The sequence below is a fragment of the Ochotona princeps genome, chromosome 5, assembly GCF_030435755.1.
Source record: "Ochotona princeps isolate mOchPri1 chromosome 5, mOchPri1.hap1, whole genome shotgun sequence".
In the NCBI taxonomy this organism is placed as follows: domain Eukaryota; kingdom Metazoa; phylum Chordata; class Mammalia; order Lagomorpha; family Ochotonidae; genus Ochotona; species Ochotona princeps.
Window position 1 is genome coordinate 82,575,569 of NC_080836.1, and position 18,070 is coordinate 82,593,638.

Sequence of the window (18,070 nt, forward strand, 5' to 3'; positions counted from 1 at the left end):
AGATGAAGAGTGAGAGACAGCTAGAGATAAGGAGACAGACTAACAGAGATCTTTCATTACTGATTCATTCCCCAAATGCCCACGGTGGTCAGGGCCAGCCCAAGATGTAGTCAGGAACCTAGAATTCGATGCTAGCCCATGAGATGTGTGACAGGAACCAAATATTTGAGCCATGATGTGCTGCCTCGCATGGTGCACACCAGCAGGAAGTTGGCATTGGACACACAGCAGGGACTGTAATAGGAGTGATCTGGTACAGCATGCAGGTATCCCAAGAGGCATCTCAACTGCTGTGTCAACTTCTCTCCCTCCTATTTTAATTTTATATTTACTTGCTTTACTTATTTCAGAGACAGAGGGACACAAAGAGAAAGATAGAGACAGACTATTTGCTCTTATTTGCTCACTCCACAAACACCATCAATGGCTTTAACTTGGCCAGGCTAAAGCCGAGAGCCAGGATTCTGACCTACGTGGTCCATGTGGGGAACAGAAATTCAGTCTCTTGAGCTATTCACTACTATGCCCCAGAATCTACGTTAGGAGGAAGCAGGTATGCAGGCATCCCACATCAAAGCACAAGTGCCAAGTCAAATGTACACTGCTATGTTGCATTTTGAAAGCAAGTTTCAGTAGTATATATGCCATGATTCCATCTTTGCAAAAAAAAAAAAAAAGAAAGAAAGAAAGAAAGTGTTTCATGATACAGGGGTGGAACTAAAGAGTACAGTTCCAGAAGGGTGTCCATCAAATCTAAACAGGGTTAGCAAAAATGAGTGCCAGAGGATCTCTCTATTGACTTTATGAGATGTATTAGGTAGTAGGATTATGAGTAGTCTAAAAAAAAAGATTTATTTATTTATTGGAAAGTCAGATTTACACAGAAAAGGAGAGACAGAGAAAATGATTTTTCATCCGCTGATTCACTTCCCAGGTGGCCATTATGGCCAGAGTTAGGCCGATCTGAAGCCAGGAGCCAAGAGCTTCCTCTGGGTCCCTCATATGGGTGAGGGTCGCAAGGCTTTGGGTCGTCCTCGACTGCTTTCCCAGGCCACAAGCAGGGAGCTGTATGGGCAGTGGAGCTGCCGGGAACATGAACTGGTGCCCATAGGGGATCCTGGCAGATGCAAGGCAAACGCTTTAGCCACTAGGCTATTGCACTGAGCCCATGGGTAGCTGTTACTTTGGATAGAGGTTTGAATTAAAACATGGATTTCCAGATACTTGCTTGCATCTATCTTTCGTTCGTTCGTTCTTTCTTTCTTTCTTTCTTTCTTTCTTTTTCTTCAAATTTGCAGAGCTACATTTCTGAGTAATTCCACCAAGGAGCTCTATCTAGAAACTTCTGCTTTCTTCAAGGTGCCTTTAAATTTGAGCCTTACAGGACTTTTGTCGTAGGTTATATCATATGTAAATTTATTTACAATATTGAGGCATCTCTCTTAGGGATGTATTTTCACTCTCTGGATGCTGTGGATAGCTGTGCAATTCCTGTACTTCACACAGCACTGTACTGCCTAAAAATTTAACTTTGTGCAAAAACATGGTGACGGGTCAATAATAGCCTGGCATTGGTTCTTCAACACTGTTCTTAAAGGTCAACAAAACTTCATTTTCTAATGGAGTTTAATCAGGATGTTTGCCAGGCTGGCCTTGCCTTCATTACTCATTTGACTTTACTTTCTCTGGCCGCCACCTGCTTTCCTCGTCACCATCGACACTCTCTAGTTGGCCTGTCTTCCAGGCTATGTCCTCCCTCCTGTCTGACTTCTGAGCCTTGCTCACGCTGACTATGCCTTGATGTCCTGGAATCCACGCCATCTGTGCCCCCATTCCCTTCACAACCTGTAGCATGGAGCATTTACACATGAAATCACTTGCACAAAAGGCAATAAAACTGGAAGTCAGTAATTGCCAACAATACAGACTAAGTATTTTATTAGGTTCCAAAGTGAGAAAGCGGTGGTGTGAATCCATTTTAGTATAAATCCACCACCCTGCGCAGAGAGCCTGCTTTAGCATTCAGGGACCCCCAGTCGAGGTAGCGTCTGTACTCTTGGGGCCGCAGCAGGTACTGCCTGCCCTGGTAGTTGGGCAGCTCATAGAGGATCCAGCAGCCCTCCAGCACGTGGAGGGAACGCACTTCACTGATGTGGAAGCGGTCTTGAATGCAGGAGCAGTCCTCGCTCAGCTCCATCATGAGGCCTTTGTGGTCATCTCTTTCATAGAGCCGCATCCGGTGGGAGCTTGTCTACTCGGTACACAAAAAGAAGAATTCAGAAAAGCAAATAAGCCTCTCGGCAAATTCAACCAATCAAGCAGTGATGAACCTGGTAGATCGGGTCTTGGATTTTCCAGGTAAAAATCATGGCTCTGAAATGGCTGAGAATGCTGCCCCTTTGAAAATGTTAGCATTTGACAAAATCCTGCACACCTGTTCACTGTTTCTTAGCGAAGAGATGGGATCTTTAACAGGTTCAAACTTGAGTTAGAATTTATCGGCAGCTCAAATACCTTGATTCCTAACTCCCTATGTTAGCTTAAATTTCTATTGTTTTGGGAAATATAAATAATTTATCTTGATTCGTGTTTTAAGAAGAGTGTCTCTCCAAAATTTACTTATATTCATATAAATTTATCATTAAAGTAGGAGTTTTGAACTTCCACACCATAGAGAAAATTGTTTAAATAATTGCTTGGAATCAGGAGTCAATTGATTTCCCAAGTAAAGGCAAATTTGAATAGGCTGTATGGACAGGAGTTTTCAGTCTTTATTATTCCATGGTAGAATCTAATTAAGTCATTAGAAATTTCTTTAAAGCAGATGAAAATGAATTGAACTTGTTGTGAATGTCTAAATAGCTAGTTGTGCCTAATCAGCTTCCCAATTGCAAGTTTTGTTTTAAAACTTCTTATGTGATTACATTGATTACAAACAACTTTTGATTATCTTAGAAATGAAACGTAAAACTATTCCTGCAAAGGGGTTGTTCCTTGGATTCTACGTCATGAGCAGATGTCAAAAGCCCATGTACACCCTTGGTTGTTTATAAAGCAAACAACCTTGACTCACTTTAATAACTCAGAACCCGCAAGCAGCTTGTGAGTCAAACCTAGCTGAACTCTCTTGGGGGATGAGGCGGCAGGAGCGGATCCAGTCGCTGAGGCCCATCCACTGCTGGTAGTCGGGGTACTCGCCCCGCCGCAGGAAGTACTGGTGGCCCTGGTAGTTGGGCTGCTCATAGAGCATCCAGCAGCCGCTGTCCACGCGGATGGAGTTGCAGCGGCTGAAGTAGGGCTGCAGGTTGGGGCAGTCGCTGCTGCAGTGGTAGCAGCGGCCCTGGAAGCCCCGTTCCTCGTAGAAGGTGATCTGCAAGGGAAGAATAATTCCAAATGAAATCGTTAGCTTCCCTGCAGGCCTTGCCTAAGGCTCTAGTTTCTTTTTATTAAACTTGTGCTCTGCTCACCTTCCCCATGACTGGTTGACTCGGTTGATACAAGCTGAGTGTGTGTGACGGGTGGCGCATCACATCTATATAGCAGGACGGCTGCTGCGTTTGCAGGAACAATACAAAAGGGGCCTGCGGGCAAAAAATAAAAAAATGAATAAATGAAAAAAAAAGGGGGGCCCGCGGGGGTGAGTAAGGGCATTTTATGTATCCCTTTTACATGCTGCATTCGCTGGAAGCGATTGCAGAGTTTGCCCTCATTCTCTGGCATATTCTCACGCTGACCTCTATCTGCTACTCTTTTATTTTGATTCTTCGTGTTTTTAAAATTTCTCAGCACACCGGTCTGAACTTTTGACCTGAAATTTGTGTCTCCGTATGTAGTATGATTTAATGAAATGCCATGGATTGTCTGGGGAAAGTTGCGGCTTTGCCAAGCGCCCCTGAGTTCCATTAGGCTGTTGGAGAGCAGAATGTTATACACCCTACTTTTCCTGGAAGACACAGAGCTGGCCATCTTTAATGTTTTTCTTCACACAATTTACCAGTTCAATGCAGAACATCAATCTAGTCTCTGATCTAGGCAAGATTTGAGTTCACTGATCCAATCCAGTGAAACACGATCATCCATCTCCCTGCCTCCCCTCTGGCTTTGACAGGTGTACTTCAAGTACCTGGATGTCAGCCCCTGGGAGTCAAGTAGTGATAGGAACCAAGGCAAGGCTTCCTATAGCTTGGGCTCGTGACAGGGAAGTGTGTTGCTCTATTGGTTGTTCCCTTTCCAAGGATGGAGAGGTTATCAAACTTCGCTTTGATACAGACTGCCTGGGCTGGGAAGGTCTACAGATGGCTGCCTGGAGGTGGGAGGCACTGTCACCTCCAGAGCATGAGCTTCTCGCAAGAGACATGTGATGAGTGAGAAAGACAGAAAGGAAAGGGTTCTGACATTTGGAAGCAGCCTGGCACTCAAGCTGGGACATATTTGTATTCAAGCAGACATAAGCAATATCCCAACTTGTGTCAGGGTTACTCTGAGACCAGGATGAAATGAAATAAATAAGGCCACTTTATTAATCTGCCTAAGTACGGGGGGGTGGTTGTGGAGGAGGTCAACAAAATACCCACAAAACACCAGCGACTACCTCTGTCATACAGAATTATTTTTGATTATTTCTTTACCAATTATAGCTTAATTCTTCCTATGAGTAAGATTTAGTGAGATAATCAATCATAAAATTAATCTTGCTTTGGACAACAAGTAGACATTGCTTCTGTCTACTTTTTACATTTTTCCCCAAAGCAAAATTCTATAATAGAGTCGCTCGCTCTTATGAAAAATAAATGTATTTGTTTTCTTTATTTCAGGGATTAAAAGAGAAACTGCCAGTTATTCCCTATTCTACTTTAAATACCTGAAAAAATTGGTGTTGGACTATGACAAAACTGGGAACTGGAGTTCAATGCCAATTCTGTTTGAACAGCAGGGACCTCACTGCTTGAACTATCAGTGGGCTTTTGTGGAGCCAAGACTAGAATCCACACACTGGCATGTGGGGTGTGAGCAGCCCACGTGACACCTTAACTGATGCCTCAAGTGCTGCTCTGCTTTTCATTTGGACTGAGCCATGCCCTGCTTCCCCTTCGTGCTTATTTTCCCTTGTTAAGTGAGTAAAAACCCCAACTTGTCAAGTGTGTTTCCAGCAGTTTTAAGCTAAAGGACATTGATATGAATAAATGAGGTTACATGCATGATATATTTGGCACATACTTGGGACAAATGAAGACTGGATAAAAGTTAGATAGTAATAATAGAGTGACATTATTGGTGAAGATTTCATGTTTGTCACTCTCAGACATTCAATGCTTCCAAAAATTTCTGGAGGAGAATTTTGTGGATTAAAAGCAATGTCAGCCTTGCAGAGTGCTTTAGAAATCATCTGGTGTTTTTTGAAGTCTGCTGTGCTTAAAAATCACTTTGCAGAGCCAACATGGCAGTGTAACATGTTAATCCTTCTCCTGCAGCACTGGAAGCCCAAATGGGGTTCCTTGGTGTCTGGCTGCTCCACTTGCAGTCCAATTCTTCGGGCCTGGAAAAGCAGCAGAGCAAGAATCAAGTGCTTGGGCCACTGCACCCTTGTGGGAGACCTTGAAGAAGTTCCTGGATGCTGGCTTCAGATCAAGTCAGCTCCAGTCACTGTAGCCATCTGGGGAGTGAACTAGCTGAAGGAAGATCTCTCTCTCTCTTTCTCTCTCTCTCTCTCTCTCTCTCTCTCTCCCTCTCCCTCTCCTTTCTTCTCTCTGTGTTACTCTGCCTTTCAAACAAAATAAAATAAGTCTCTTCAAAAAAGAATCACTCTGCTTGGTAAAATGCAAATTACCAGCCCACGATTCTGTATTAGATCAGAAGATCCTTCAAAGTTCAATTTCTAATTAGTACCAAATAATTCTTGGACCAAACTTGGAAAAAATACCACTGTGGTTTATTCCTTTTAAAAAAAATGTATTAATTTGAGAGGGGGAGGTAGAAAGACAGATAGAAAGAGAGTAAACGCTCCCATCCATTGTTTCATGTCACAAATGTGTCCAACAGCCAGGGTTGGGCCAGGCTTGCCAGGAGCTGTGAACCCAATCCTGCTCTCCCAGTGTGGAAAATGGGAACCCAACAGCTTGCTTCTCAGGGTCTGCGTTAGCAGCAAGCTGGAGTCAAGAGTCAGAATTGAGAGTTGAACCCCAGTACTGATTTGTGATGCTTGAAAACTTAATCATTCAGCCAAATCCTCACTCCTTTTCTTTCATTTTTTGTTAAGAAATATGTGTTTTAGTCTCTCCAAGTCAAGCTTTATTAGCCATTGCCCGAATATCCTTCATAAACATGTAGGCAGAAATTCTGTGTACTAGAATTAATGCTCCCTTTACAGTTTCAGAAGCACCCAATGAGAGACGCAATGTAACAACACAAGCACTTACACAACAGAGTTGGGTACAATAGGAAAAACCATTAAAGGCCAGAAAGCACATATTGTGGAACTTTAGGCTTCTCAGAATGGCATGTTCTTGGCTTTCTCCCACATCCTCTCACGTCTTTCTCCTCCTCCTTTTTTCTAAAGAAATTTATACTACTTGTCTCTCTCTGCTGGAAAATGCCTTTCTTTGCCTTTAAAAAATATTGTTATTCTTCTTCTTCATGAAATAGTTCTGTAGGTATAGGGATTCTCCCCTTCCTCTCCCCTTTCTCTCCTCTTCCTCTCCCCTTCCTGCCTCCCCATTTCCCCACCCACCATCTTCTCGTGTTCTATCATGTTAGTAGAAGTCCTTTAGTAAGTTACGGGTTTAACGTTCTGCTATTTAAGTGTATCATGGCATTGTAGGTTTAGGCAAAGGTAGCAAATTGAGATATCATATTGTCAAACTGTATTTCACTGACACATTGAGAGTCGTCCTTTTATTTGGGAATAGAGATGCCTGCTACAACATATCTTTACTTCCTGGTATGCTAGTCTCCGTTACACAGTTCATCTATGAGAATACGTGTAGACACTTGTTTACCTATATATCTATTCGTTTTGCATTTTGCATGAAGTCTGCCTTCTGTCAAAGAGAGCATATAATGTTTGTCCTCTTGGGACTGGCTTATTTCATTGAACATCATGATTTCCAGTTAGGACCATTTAGTTACAAATTCTTCTATTTCTTGGCCTTACTACCACATTATCCAAGAAGCTGTCTTTTAAGTAAACTTATATTTCTACTGAACTTTCAATAGCTTCCCAAATCTTCCGAGTCTTTGCTTCTCCCTTCCTGCACTCAGCCAGTACGCCAGGGTCACGAAAATTGAAACATCAAAAGTGTCATCTTGCTGCTCACTTGCTTGAAACCCTCCATACTCTCTCCTTCATTGCCTTTGGGATTAAGCACTGATTCTGTATCCTGGCAACCCAAACCTGATCCCCCATCTTTCCCCAGACTTTCAGTCCTGTCACATAGAGCCGCTTGCCCTTTCCCAGGTGTGCCATGTTAGTTTCACCCTGCCTTCATTTCCATCACTGAGGTATTAGTTCTCTATTTTTTGTTTTTTCAAAGCTCAGCTCAAGCATCAGTTTCTTTGCAGAGATTTTTTTCGACCCCTTTCTAATCTTCTGAGCTGAATCGAATTCTGGCTCATTAGCATCATGTTAATTGTCATTTATTTAATTATTCATCTCCTATCAATCCCAGAATTGGATGAGCAGAGCTCCATGAGGGCAGAAACTTGCTTATCTGTATTTTTATATTCTTACTAATTGGCAAAATGAGCTATCACAAAAAATGTATTTGCAAATACCTGGGCAATGAATGCTGCCCTCCAGTCTGATAGTCATTGTTGCAACAGCCCTATGCAAATGCTGAGCACACACAGCATACACGCGGACTTCAAACCCCAGCACTGCAGTAAGTAGGATACACAAGCACTCCACGCTCAACCTATTTAACAGACCTATGTAACAGTGGAGATGAATAAGGAAAAGGAATAAAACAGAATTTTGTGTTGTCCTCTAAGCTCTCTGCTCCTTCAGAATTCTAATTTTTATGTGTTCTAAGATGACAAGTTCATGTTTGCATTATATTCATGCTTAGCTTAGCAAACAGGTCATTTGGGTGCTAACCACATAGACTAAAGTGTCACAAAGAAACCATGTAAGCAACCAGGAGTGAATGTCACAGCGCCAGCCTCTGCTCCTCTTGCTTGACAACCAGGGACAAGCAGGCAGGGAGTACTCACTCACACACTCTTGACCTGTACTGTTGCTCTGGGGAGAAAACGTGACAATGTGTTTCTTCTTGTTTAAGCACAAGTACTTGTGATTGTCACTTTTGCTTTAACAAACTTACAAAGAAAACTTGAATTTCTAAGGGGTGGCGATTGGCGGCGGGTGGGGAAGGGAAAGGGGCAGGGCCAGAGAGATAGAACACAGACCAACATCAGGACCTAGCCCGTGCAAGGGCAGGGACACTGAAGAAAGGCTGTGAGATCTCGTGATGGAGGGAAACTTTGGGAGCACAACTCAGCAGAATTCTCGGTGTTCTTCAGTAGCCACCATACTTCTTTGCTTGGTGGGTCTTTTAAAAAATTAGGCAAGAAGACAGCATCAATTCAAGGGGAGAACTGAGGAGAAAAAAAAGATTCAAATCTAGGCTTAGTATTACAAATTGGGTTAGGCAGGAAATAGTGGTGAATGTAGGTGTCTAAAGTGTATATATTACTGGGCATCTCAAATTGCTGATGCATGTCGACAGAGAATATCATGGGATATTCCTCCTCCCATGCAATTCCCTGAGGTCCCAGTATTTATCTAACAACTTTTATAATTTTATATAATTATATTATTTTATAATAACTGTTCACTGTAAATATGAACAGGTTTAAACAACAAATTATATGCTTACTGTTTGTAAGACACCTGGCTGTTGCATTGCCTCTCCTAAGGAAATGGGCTAGAAGGAAGTTGTAAACACATGAACAGGGGCCACATAGGGTGCCGCGAGTTAAGCCTTGTCTTGTGATGCTAGCATCCCATGTTGGGTGCTGCTTCAAATTCTGGGCTCCTGTGCTTTTCTGATCCAGCTTCCTGCTACCATAACCTGGGAAAGCAACAGATGATGACTGTGTGCTTGGGCCAGTGTCATGCACGTGAGAGACCTGCGTGAAGTTGTTAGCATCAGCTTGGGCCAGTCTTGGCTGTTACAGCCATTTGAAAGAGTGAACCAGGGGATGGAAGATCTCTCTTTCTCTCTGCCTTTCACGTTAATAAACACGTTTTTTTAAAGACTAACCCACAGTACTGCAGATAGCCCATAGGTATGGGTAAGCATTGAGAGGAGCGGAGCAAGAATAGAAAGCAGGTTGCTCAGCAGCAGGGTGGAGCCAGTAGATCATATAATATTAAATTTGATATCATGGGACTGTTACTATATAAGCTTGCATCTATCGGCCGGTGCACTGTAGTCAACGCAGCCGTACATGGGGGATGGTTTGTGGGGAGACAGAAGCTCTGCTGCCTGCCTGGGTCAGCGTGGCACACAGCAGGGGAAGTACATGTGGCTGGAGCAGCAAGCCAGTGAGGAGGCGCGCGTTCAGAGAGAACTGAGAAAAGCATGGCCCACTCACTTCTCCAGAGTTCTGAGAGATGTACTGGCGGAAGTGGGTACACAGATTCCCACTCTATGTGAGGATGGATGAGCCAGTTCACTAGAATCTCAGTGGGGTTCTTTGGATGAATTTTGATTAACTTTACAAGAAACAGCCCCACAAACTGTTTATTTATACTTTGAAGGATGTTGTTTACTCAATACTCTCTTTACACAAGAAAATGTTGCTTTAGGTTTTAGTGTTGGAGATAGCTGAATTTGTCCTGATAAATAATTGCCTTATCATCTAGGCTCTGAGTCATGGAACTGGTCTTGCAGCTTCGCTTGGGATTCTGGATCTGAACCTGTATCTAGAGCCAACACAGCACCATGCAGCACACAACTTTGGATTTGAACTTTGCTTCTGGCTTACTCCTCCTACTCTCGCTTTTCCTCTATCCTGATTCCTTTATCCACTTATCTCTGATTTGTTGTAGTGTATATTATATTGGTAAACTGACTTCATTTTAATGAAGTAAATAGCCAAACAGACCTCTTCAGAAAATTTCAATTCCTTCTTTTCCAAATGATCTTAGTTTCTGCAATCATATTTTACTTCCATATTAAAGTGATATGAAATTGAGAATCTCCGTCTGCATGAGGTTTTGCAGATGATCTTAAATTCTTGTTCAAAGTGCATCAAGTAAAGAGACAGTGAGTCACATTTGACTTGGAAGTCTCATAGTGGAATAAGCTATAGGAAATGGAACTAGGGAAAAAGGGATGGTGGCTGTTAGGGTAAGGAGTGCAGAAAGTGAGAGTGGACTGGCTTGTTTGTTTATGGAGCGAAACCATCTAAACCCTGAGAACTGTTTTCCTCAACATCTAACACTTGAATTCCATAAGAAAACAATGGAAGTAACCTGGAGGGTTACCTTGAGGTAAGTAAATAACTACCAATCAATCTTCAGGCCAGCAAATGTATCCTGTGAGAACAGCCACACATGGCTGTAGGCCAATTGAACTATTTTTGAATCTGCATGTTATTAGAGAAGTATTGGAAATGTTATCCTCTACATAATATATGAGGATTTGAACACAGGTTATTATGTTTGGCCAAGTGCCATGATGGCTTACGGGAGCATAACAGACAGCAAGGCAGGAGGACTCTATTACTGCCAGAAACACAAGCTACATACTTTATTATCTCCTATGGGGGGAAGGTGGGGACAGGGAGAGAAAACACTTCAGTAAAAATCCATGACTCGTCTGAAAGAACCAACTTTGGCATTCGTGGCCCCCCAGTCAAGGAAGCGCCGGTACTCGCCCGGCCGCAGCAGGAACTGCCTGCCCCGGTAGCTGGGCAGCTCGTAGAGGACCCAGCAGCCCTCTAGCACATTGAGGGAGTGGATCTCATTGAGGTGGAAGCGGTCCTGAAGAGAGAGGCAGTCGTCCGTGATCTCTGACATTTGTCCTCTGAAGTCGTCTCGCTCATAGATCCTCATTCTGAAAGTGCCAGAATGCTGGGTAGAAGACAGACAAGGAAAGATAAAGAATTAAAAATAGCAGATAGGGGCCGCAGCTCCACTCTCTGGGATCCCATATGGGCACCAGTTCTAATCCCGGCTGCCCAGCTTCCCATCCAGCTCCCTGCCTGTGGCCTGGGAAAGCAGTTGAGGATGGCCCAAAGCCTTGGGACCCTGCACCGGTGTGGGAGACCCAGAAGAAGCTCATGACTTTGGATTGGCTCAGCTCCAAATCTTCAGATCTTCCTCTCTGTCTCTCCTCTTCTGTATATCTGCTTTTGGCTCTCCTGTATATCTGACTTTCCAATAAAAATAAATAAATCTTTTTAAAAAAATAACAGCTAAAATGACCCTTTCTGTAGCTCTCTGATTACGTCTGCCCAAAAGTTCTCTGAGTCTAGGACGGCTGTGTTGCAGAATGCAGGGGCTGTTTTGTACCCAACTGTTCACTACTAGGTAGGGAGATGATTTATGGCCAAAGCCAGGGGCAGAGCTCCCAGCTCTGCAGCGTCTACTCTCCTGTTTTTGATTCTTGGGGATTCAGATTTGCTTAAAATAAAATCGGTCATATCAATTTAGTGCTTGTTATTTGAAAACTACAGTGAGAATTATAGGAAAGCTAAGCCTCATTTGCCCTTCTTAAAGAGGTACTAATATTGAGTGCTGTTTCCTCTAGGAATGACACATCAGGTTTTTTTCGTGCACTCGGAATATAGGATTATTCAACTGGTGTGAACACAGAAACGTCATGTTTTTCTTCTCTTCGTGCTCTAACACCTTCTGGCTGACTTTGCAGCCCCTGTCTGGTGTCTGCTGCTCACTCTGTTCTTCTGTCTGCTGTCTGTCGCTCCCCAGAAAATACTGACTCTCCAACTTCAGCTTTGGATTTGGCCTTTCCTCCAACCTATACTCTAAACTACCAAACAGGTCTGGACTGCAAAATCTGAACTAGAAGCTAGGGGTCTAGTTTTTCTAGGAGAAAGATTCCAGTAGAAAAGTAAGGCAAGGGAAGATGAAATCCTTTTTAATCAATTAAATCCTTTTTAATCAATTAGCCAGTCCCAGAGTGTGTTTATCGATTTTGGTATATTGAACTTCTGACTGGAAACAGACCTCCATGAACACTTAAAGTAATCATATCTTTAAGAGATGGCAAAAGCAGTGTCTCTTACATCTTGGTTTTTTTTTTTTAGTTAGTCTTTGATTGTTAAATATTTTATTATGTAAAAATTAAAACCTAGAAACACATGATTGAAAAATAAAATCCAGTCCCATGGAATTCATGTCCAACGTGGTACAGCTGAGCTAGCTTTAGAATGAACCACTTGCTCTAGGAGTCGCTTCCCCTTTCTGCTCTCCAGGTGGAACTATTTGGCTTAAGAGGATGATTTCAAACAGCTTTCATTCCCGGAGTAACAGGCTACAAAGAGCCACACTTACTTGCGGGATGAGGCGGCAGGAGCGGACCGAGTCGCTGAGGCCCATCCACTGCTGGTAGTCGGGGTACTCGCCCCGCCGCAGGAAGTACTGGTGGCCCTGGTAGTTGGGCTGCTCATAGAGCATCCAGCAGCCGCTGTCCACGCGGATGGAGTTGCAGCGGCTGAAGTAGGGCTGCAGGTTGGGGCAGTCGCTGCTGCAGTGGTAGCAGCGGCCCTGGAAGCCCCGTTCCTCGTAGAAGGTGATCTGCAAGGCAGGGCGTGGGAGAATAGAGTGACGTGTCTCCATTAAAGATGCTGCCTGGGGGCAAAGGTTGAACCCCAAGTTTCCAGGACTTACCTTTGCCATGGTGGAGAGAGGAATCAGGGGACAGTCTCTGGATGCTGTGTAGGACAGGGTGGGGGAAGCGCGGTATATATAGAAGCTCTGACTGCTGCCTCCACAGAAAATTGCACAAAAGGCCCCATTTCGGTGAGTAAGGGGATTTGCAAACTCCCCGCGCTCTCTCCCTCCCTCTGGTCACTGGGGTTGGCTGAATGGTTTACTCTCATTCTTTCTGGTAGGTTCGGATGGCTCTAGTTCACTAAAGCTGTTGTGGCCACCAAAATAAAAGACTCTTCACTCTTTGAGTTGAGCAAAAGAATGAGCGAAATTCTATCCCCATGCTTTTATTCTATAGCTTACTCTGCTTAATTAGCTTCTCTTAGGTGTTCAAACTCCGAAATGTATTCTGTTCTGCCGCTGGGTTTGTTTGTTCATTTGAACTTTTCTTTTAAAATAAAAACCAGAATTGAAATAATCTGGAATATTAAGGAAGAGGGAATCAAGTGAAGTAACCTGTGACAAAGGAAAGAATAAAACTTGGTTCGGATTCAGATCCTGTGACCACAATTGCAGTTGTCTGGGGACTTAACCTTGAGGAAATTTGATACTCAATTGAGTTCGTTCTTCATTTTCCGGATCCCTGGGGCAGAGAGCGTTGGCACGGACTTGGCTGCATCCTGAATGGGAGCAGAGAGCTGTGACTGTGCCCCTCTTCCCGCATCTGCCCTGAGGACTGGACCCCTCTTGCTTATGGTGGCTGCCTGGAATCCTGCTTTCTCAGATCCCTCCCCTCCTTCTAAGGCCCTTGGACAGTTCTTCCTTCTTCAGTAGGTCAAGGCCTGCTCCCTTGCTCTCGGGGATTTGAGTAGTGTAAGGACTCAAGCAGAAATCCCAAACCCCACCTTGGCCCCTCCCTCCAATGGCATCCCGCCCAGGCAGTAGGGTTTTGTCAAGGCTACAGGACCCTGACAACCCTCAGACCATTTCAAAGAATTGTTAGGTCAAATAGCTCCTGTAGTAATGGCAAGATGCTAGTTGCCTTTTCCCTTCTATTCTTTCCATGATATGCAGTGCTCTTTTAATTGAGGCTGTTTTTGTAAAACAACGCATCTCTATCATTTTTGTTTTGGAAAGCAATGTCTGTTAGTTATAAAAAATAGGTTGTTTATGTTAACAGGTAGTAAGTTTACTTAGCAAGATCTTCCTCTTTTTTAAAGATTGATTTATTTTTATTGCAAAGTCAGACATACAGAGAGCAGGAGAGACAGAGAGGAAGATCTTCTGTCTGATGATTCACTCCCCAAGTGACCGTAACGACCAGAGCTGTGCTGATCCGAAGTCAGGAGCCAAGAACTTCGATGTTTCCCATGTGGGTGCAGGGTCCCAAGGCTTTGGGCTGTCCTCAACTGCTTTCCCAGGGCACATTCAGGGAGCTGGATGGGAAGCAGAGCTACCAGGATTAGAACTGACACCCATATGGGATCCTGGCGGCGTTTTCAAGGTGACGACTTTAGCCGCTAGGCCACTGTGATCTTTCCCAGAAGGATAGGGACCTGTATGCATGGAATGTGTTGACTCCCATGAAAAGGAGTCATTGTGATGGAAGGAAACCAGATAGCCAACCTATTGCCAAATGGGGGATGGTCTCCTAAAGTGGTAGGAGCATCCTGGGCTCCCTGTTGCTCTCTCTTGCTGGTGGATTGGCCATGCTACACCTGTGGTTAGCCTTGGTGACCAGAACTTGATGCACAATCCTCACCTCTGCTCCGTAGCTGGTGGCAGAATCTAGGTAATATCAGATGACTGCATCAGTCAATCCGCTTGGCAGTTTGGTATTTCTTCCATGGTGGATGTCCTATGACAGGCAATAGTAGGGAATATAAGCATTTTACACTTTGTTCCCTGTTAGGAGTCACAGACTTACAGGTCTCAGACTTGGCATGCCTGACAACCTGCTACATTGCAAAACCTACATTGGCAAGCAGGGCCACAGCAAGCAGACTAGTGCAGCCAGACCATCCCTGCAAAGCAAGCAGAACAGAACCTCCACCCTTGTTCTTGTTCAAACAATTAGTTCCTCCCCTGTTTCAATGAAGATAATTACTTCCAGGAAACCCCTCCCCTCCACCTCCTCCCCTAGAGGAGAAGACATATATATGAGGAGTACAATAAAGGGCATGGGTACTCTCTTTCACTAAGTACGTGTGTGCGTGTGTTTCTTGGGCCAGCAGCCCGGCATTCCCAGTCCACCGTCAGGGTTTGAGCGTTGTGTCCTGCAGGAGGGGACAATTCCCACTTCCAACTCTTTATACACATGCTTCTACCTCAGATTTTCTTGATCCTCATTTTCCAAGTTTTCCCCTTCTAAGTCCCGGACTAACCAAGCCAACTACTCATGACCTAATGATTTCAGCTGTCCTATCCTAACCCCGGGCTATTTTTCTTTCTACACAAAGTGACAAGTAGGTGCACTGGTTAAGGGGTGCTCCTTCAAGGATTTCTCTCGCTGCTGTATTGAGGGCCACCCTCAGGGAGTTACTGAGCGGCAGCAAACCACCTCTGGCTGTCACTCACATGCCAAGCTAACCCATCAGAAACCACTCAGCCTTTTTTTCCTGCTCTGCCAGTTGGCCGTAAGGAGCCCCTGAATGAAGCTGTAAGTATGAGTTGAGAGTGAGCTAGCACAAGAGTGATGGCCTCGGTCAGCCACACTACTGAACTAGAGTTGGCAACTGAGGCGAGGTCTAGGGAGTAGAATTGTGTGCCCTTGTGCACTAAGTGATTTACTTTTGGCTTCCACTGCAGATGACTAACCTTGGGCAAGGCAGAATCCTATAACTGCAGAAAATTCCTAGAGAGAAACTCAGCTTTAAGTTGGCAGCATCTGGCCTGAGTGGGAACATGGAGAGCATGTCAATATGCCTGATTTAGAAGGAAAATCAGAATGATCATGAACCCCCAGCTGAGACTATCACAGTTAACATGGTGAGTTTTAACTTTCGGGTTTCCATCATATTTGTGAAACTCATGAATGGTTGTGTTATTAACACTGTATAGCATGCTCTAGTTTTCTTTAAAGGCATCCTTTAAATAAAGTAATTAATAATATCGAGTAAGGTGATTATATTTAGTCTTTTAATAAAAATACTATTGGGAGGGCAGAGAAAAAGACTGAATAAGTCATGCTGAGTGCCCTCTTTGTTAGCCTTACCCATGCTTGAGGCCTAGTCAGTCCTCAGAGAGCGCTCACCGGACACTGATTGAAGATTATAAAAAGGTCCTTCGTATGTCAACAATTCAAACTTCTTTAAAGGATTTATTTATTTTTATTGCAAAGTCAGATATACAGAGAGGAGGAGAGACAGAGATCCTCCATCCGATGGTTCATTCCCCAAGTGGCTGCAATGGCTGGAGCTGAGCCAATCCGAAGCCAAGAGCCAGGAGCTTCTTCTGGGTCTCCCACATGGGTGCAGGGTCCCAAGGCTTTGGACTGTCCTTGACTGCTTTCCCAGGCCACAGGCAGGGAACTGAATGGGAAGCAGGGCTACCGGCATTAGAACTGGTGCTCATATGGGATCCCAGTGCATTCAATGTGAGGACTTTAGCCACTAAGCTATCACATCAGGCCCAACATTCAAACTCTTAAAGAAATTAAGCTCACAACCCTGTTTCTTTTTTTTTAAATTTTTTTTTTTTATTACAAAGCCAGATATGCAGAGAGGAGGAGAGACAGAGAGGAAGATCTTCCGTCCGATGATTCACTCCCCAAGTGAGCTGCAACGGCTGGTGCTGCGCCAATCCGAAGCTGGGAACCTGGAACCTCTTCCGGGTCTCCCACGCGGGTGCAGTGTCCCAAAGCTTTGGGCCATCCTCGACTGCTTTCCCAGGCCACAAGCAGGGAGCTGGATGGGAAGTGGAGCAGCCAGGATTAGAACCGGTGCCCATATGGGATCCTGGCACGTTCAAGGCGAGGACTTTAGCCGCTAGGCCACGCCGCCGGGCCCACACCCTGTTTCATGAGACCCAATATAGTCAATATCATTATCAGGTGAGTATTTGAGGATGATGATGAAATATCAGGGATGATCATTATTGTAAGTATCCAGATGCTTGACTGTGGTATAAAGGCTAAGTGATTTAAGACCCCAGAAAAATATCCTTTAAGTTACATGAATTCATACAGACTATGATTCTGATGCATGCAAAATTAGCAGCCCTATGAAAAAAAAAAGTTCATTTTTTTTCCCTGCAGGAGATGCCTGCACCACAGGTAGAGGCTTAGCCTGCTATGCCATGGCGCTGGCCCCAGGATGCGAACTTCCTTTTCTTTTATTTTTTTTTAAAGATTTATTTATTTTTATTGCAATATCAGATATACAGAGAGGAAGATCTTCCATCCGATGGTTCACTTCCTAAGCAGCCACAATAGCTGGAGCTGAGCCAATCCGAAGCCAGGAACCTCTTCTGGGTCTCTCACATGGGTGCAGGGTCCCAAGGCTTTGGGCCATGTTTGACTGCTTTCCCAGGCCACAAGCAGGGAGCTGGCTGGGAAGAGGAGCAGCTGGGACACAAACTGGCACCATATGGGAACCTGGTGAGTGCAAGGTGAGGACTTCAGCCACTAGGCCACCGACTGGGCCTTAAGTTATTTCTTAATGCCACAAAGTCAGGATGTTATTGCTTCTGAAAGAAGAAACTTAAGGGTAAACATATTTCAGCATCAATTATTATTGCTTTTGAAGGAGCCCCTTCTCCCCCATCTCAGTTATGGGATGCCCGTGACCTCTGCAGCCTCCCCTACAGATTCATATCATAAAGGATCCAGGGACTTTGACAGAACTGTGGATGGGTGGAAAGCATTCTTGAGAGCACACAATGCTGGAGGAGGAACTAGTCCTAGGGAGCTCCCACACGGGCTCTCCACTACCTGCCGCAGGCTTTTGCCATGGATGGTTCATCTGCAATGAATAACAGAAGAAAATAGAAATGAGAACATTTGTTTGTTTTTCATCATGGTGCTATCCATGAAATTGTTGAATACACGGTGTTTGTGGGAAGCACATTCAGGGAGCTCTGGCTACATATATCCAGATTCATTTTTGTAGTTTGTATTACTACTTGTGTTATCTTTCAAAAGTCTTTCACTTTCTCCAAGCCCTGCTTCCCTATTTGCAAAACAAGAATGACAATGAAAATCAAATGACAAAAATGGATTTGGAAGCACATGGT

General features: G+C 44.2%; 2 protein-coding genes across 3 annotated transcripts; both read right to left on the minus strand.

The window, feature by feature from the left end:
• Positions 1-1,978: 1,978 nt before the first annotated feature.
• LOC101536299 (gamma-crystallin C) lies at positions 1,979-3,476 on the minus strand. 2 transcript variants are annotated; one of them, XM_058664250.1, is made up of 3 exons: positions 3,468-3,476; positions 3,119-3,370; positions 1,979-2,251 (listed from the first exon to the last, which is right to left on the minus strand). In XM_058664250.1, the coding sequence occupies exons 1-3, from the start codon at positions 3,474-3,476 to the stop codon at positions 1,979-1,981; spliced, it is 534 nt and encodes a 177-aa protein (XP_058520233.1). The 2 variants fall into 2 exon arrangements, with proteins under 2 accessions (XP_058520233.1, XP_058520232.1); XM_058664249.1 differs by having other exon boundaries at positions 1,979-2,246; positions 3,114-3,370.
• Positions 3,477-10,801: 7,325 nt separating this feature from the next.
• On the minus strand, positions 10,802-12,865 carry LOC101536054 (gamma-crystallin B). The gene is made up of 3 exons (XM_004577249.2): positions 12,857-12,865; positions 12,521-12,763; positions 10,802-11,077 (listed from the first exon to the last, which is right to left on the minus strand). Exons 1-3 carry the CDS (start codon positions 12,863-12,865, stop codon positions 10,802-10,804), a joined length of 528 nt encoding a protein of 175 aa, XP_004577306.2.
• Positions 12,866-18,070: the final 5,205 nt, after the last annotated feature.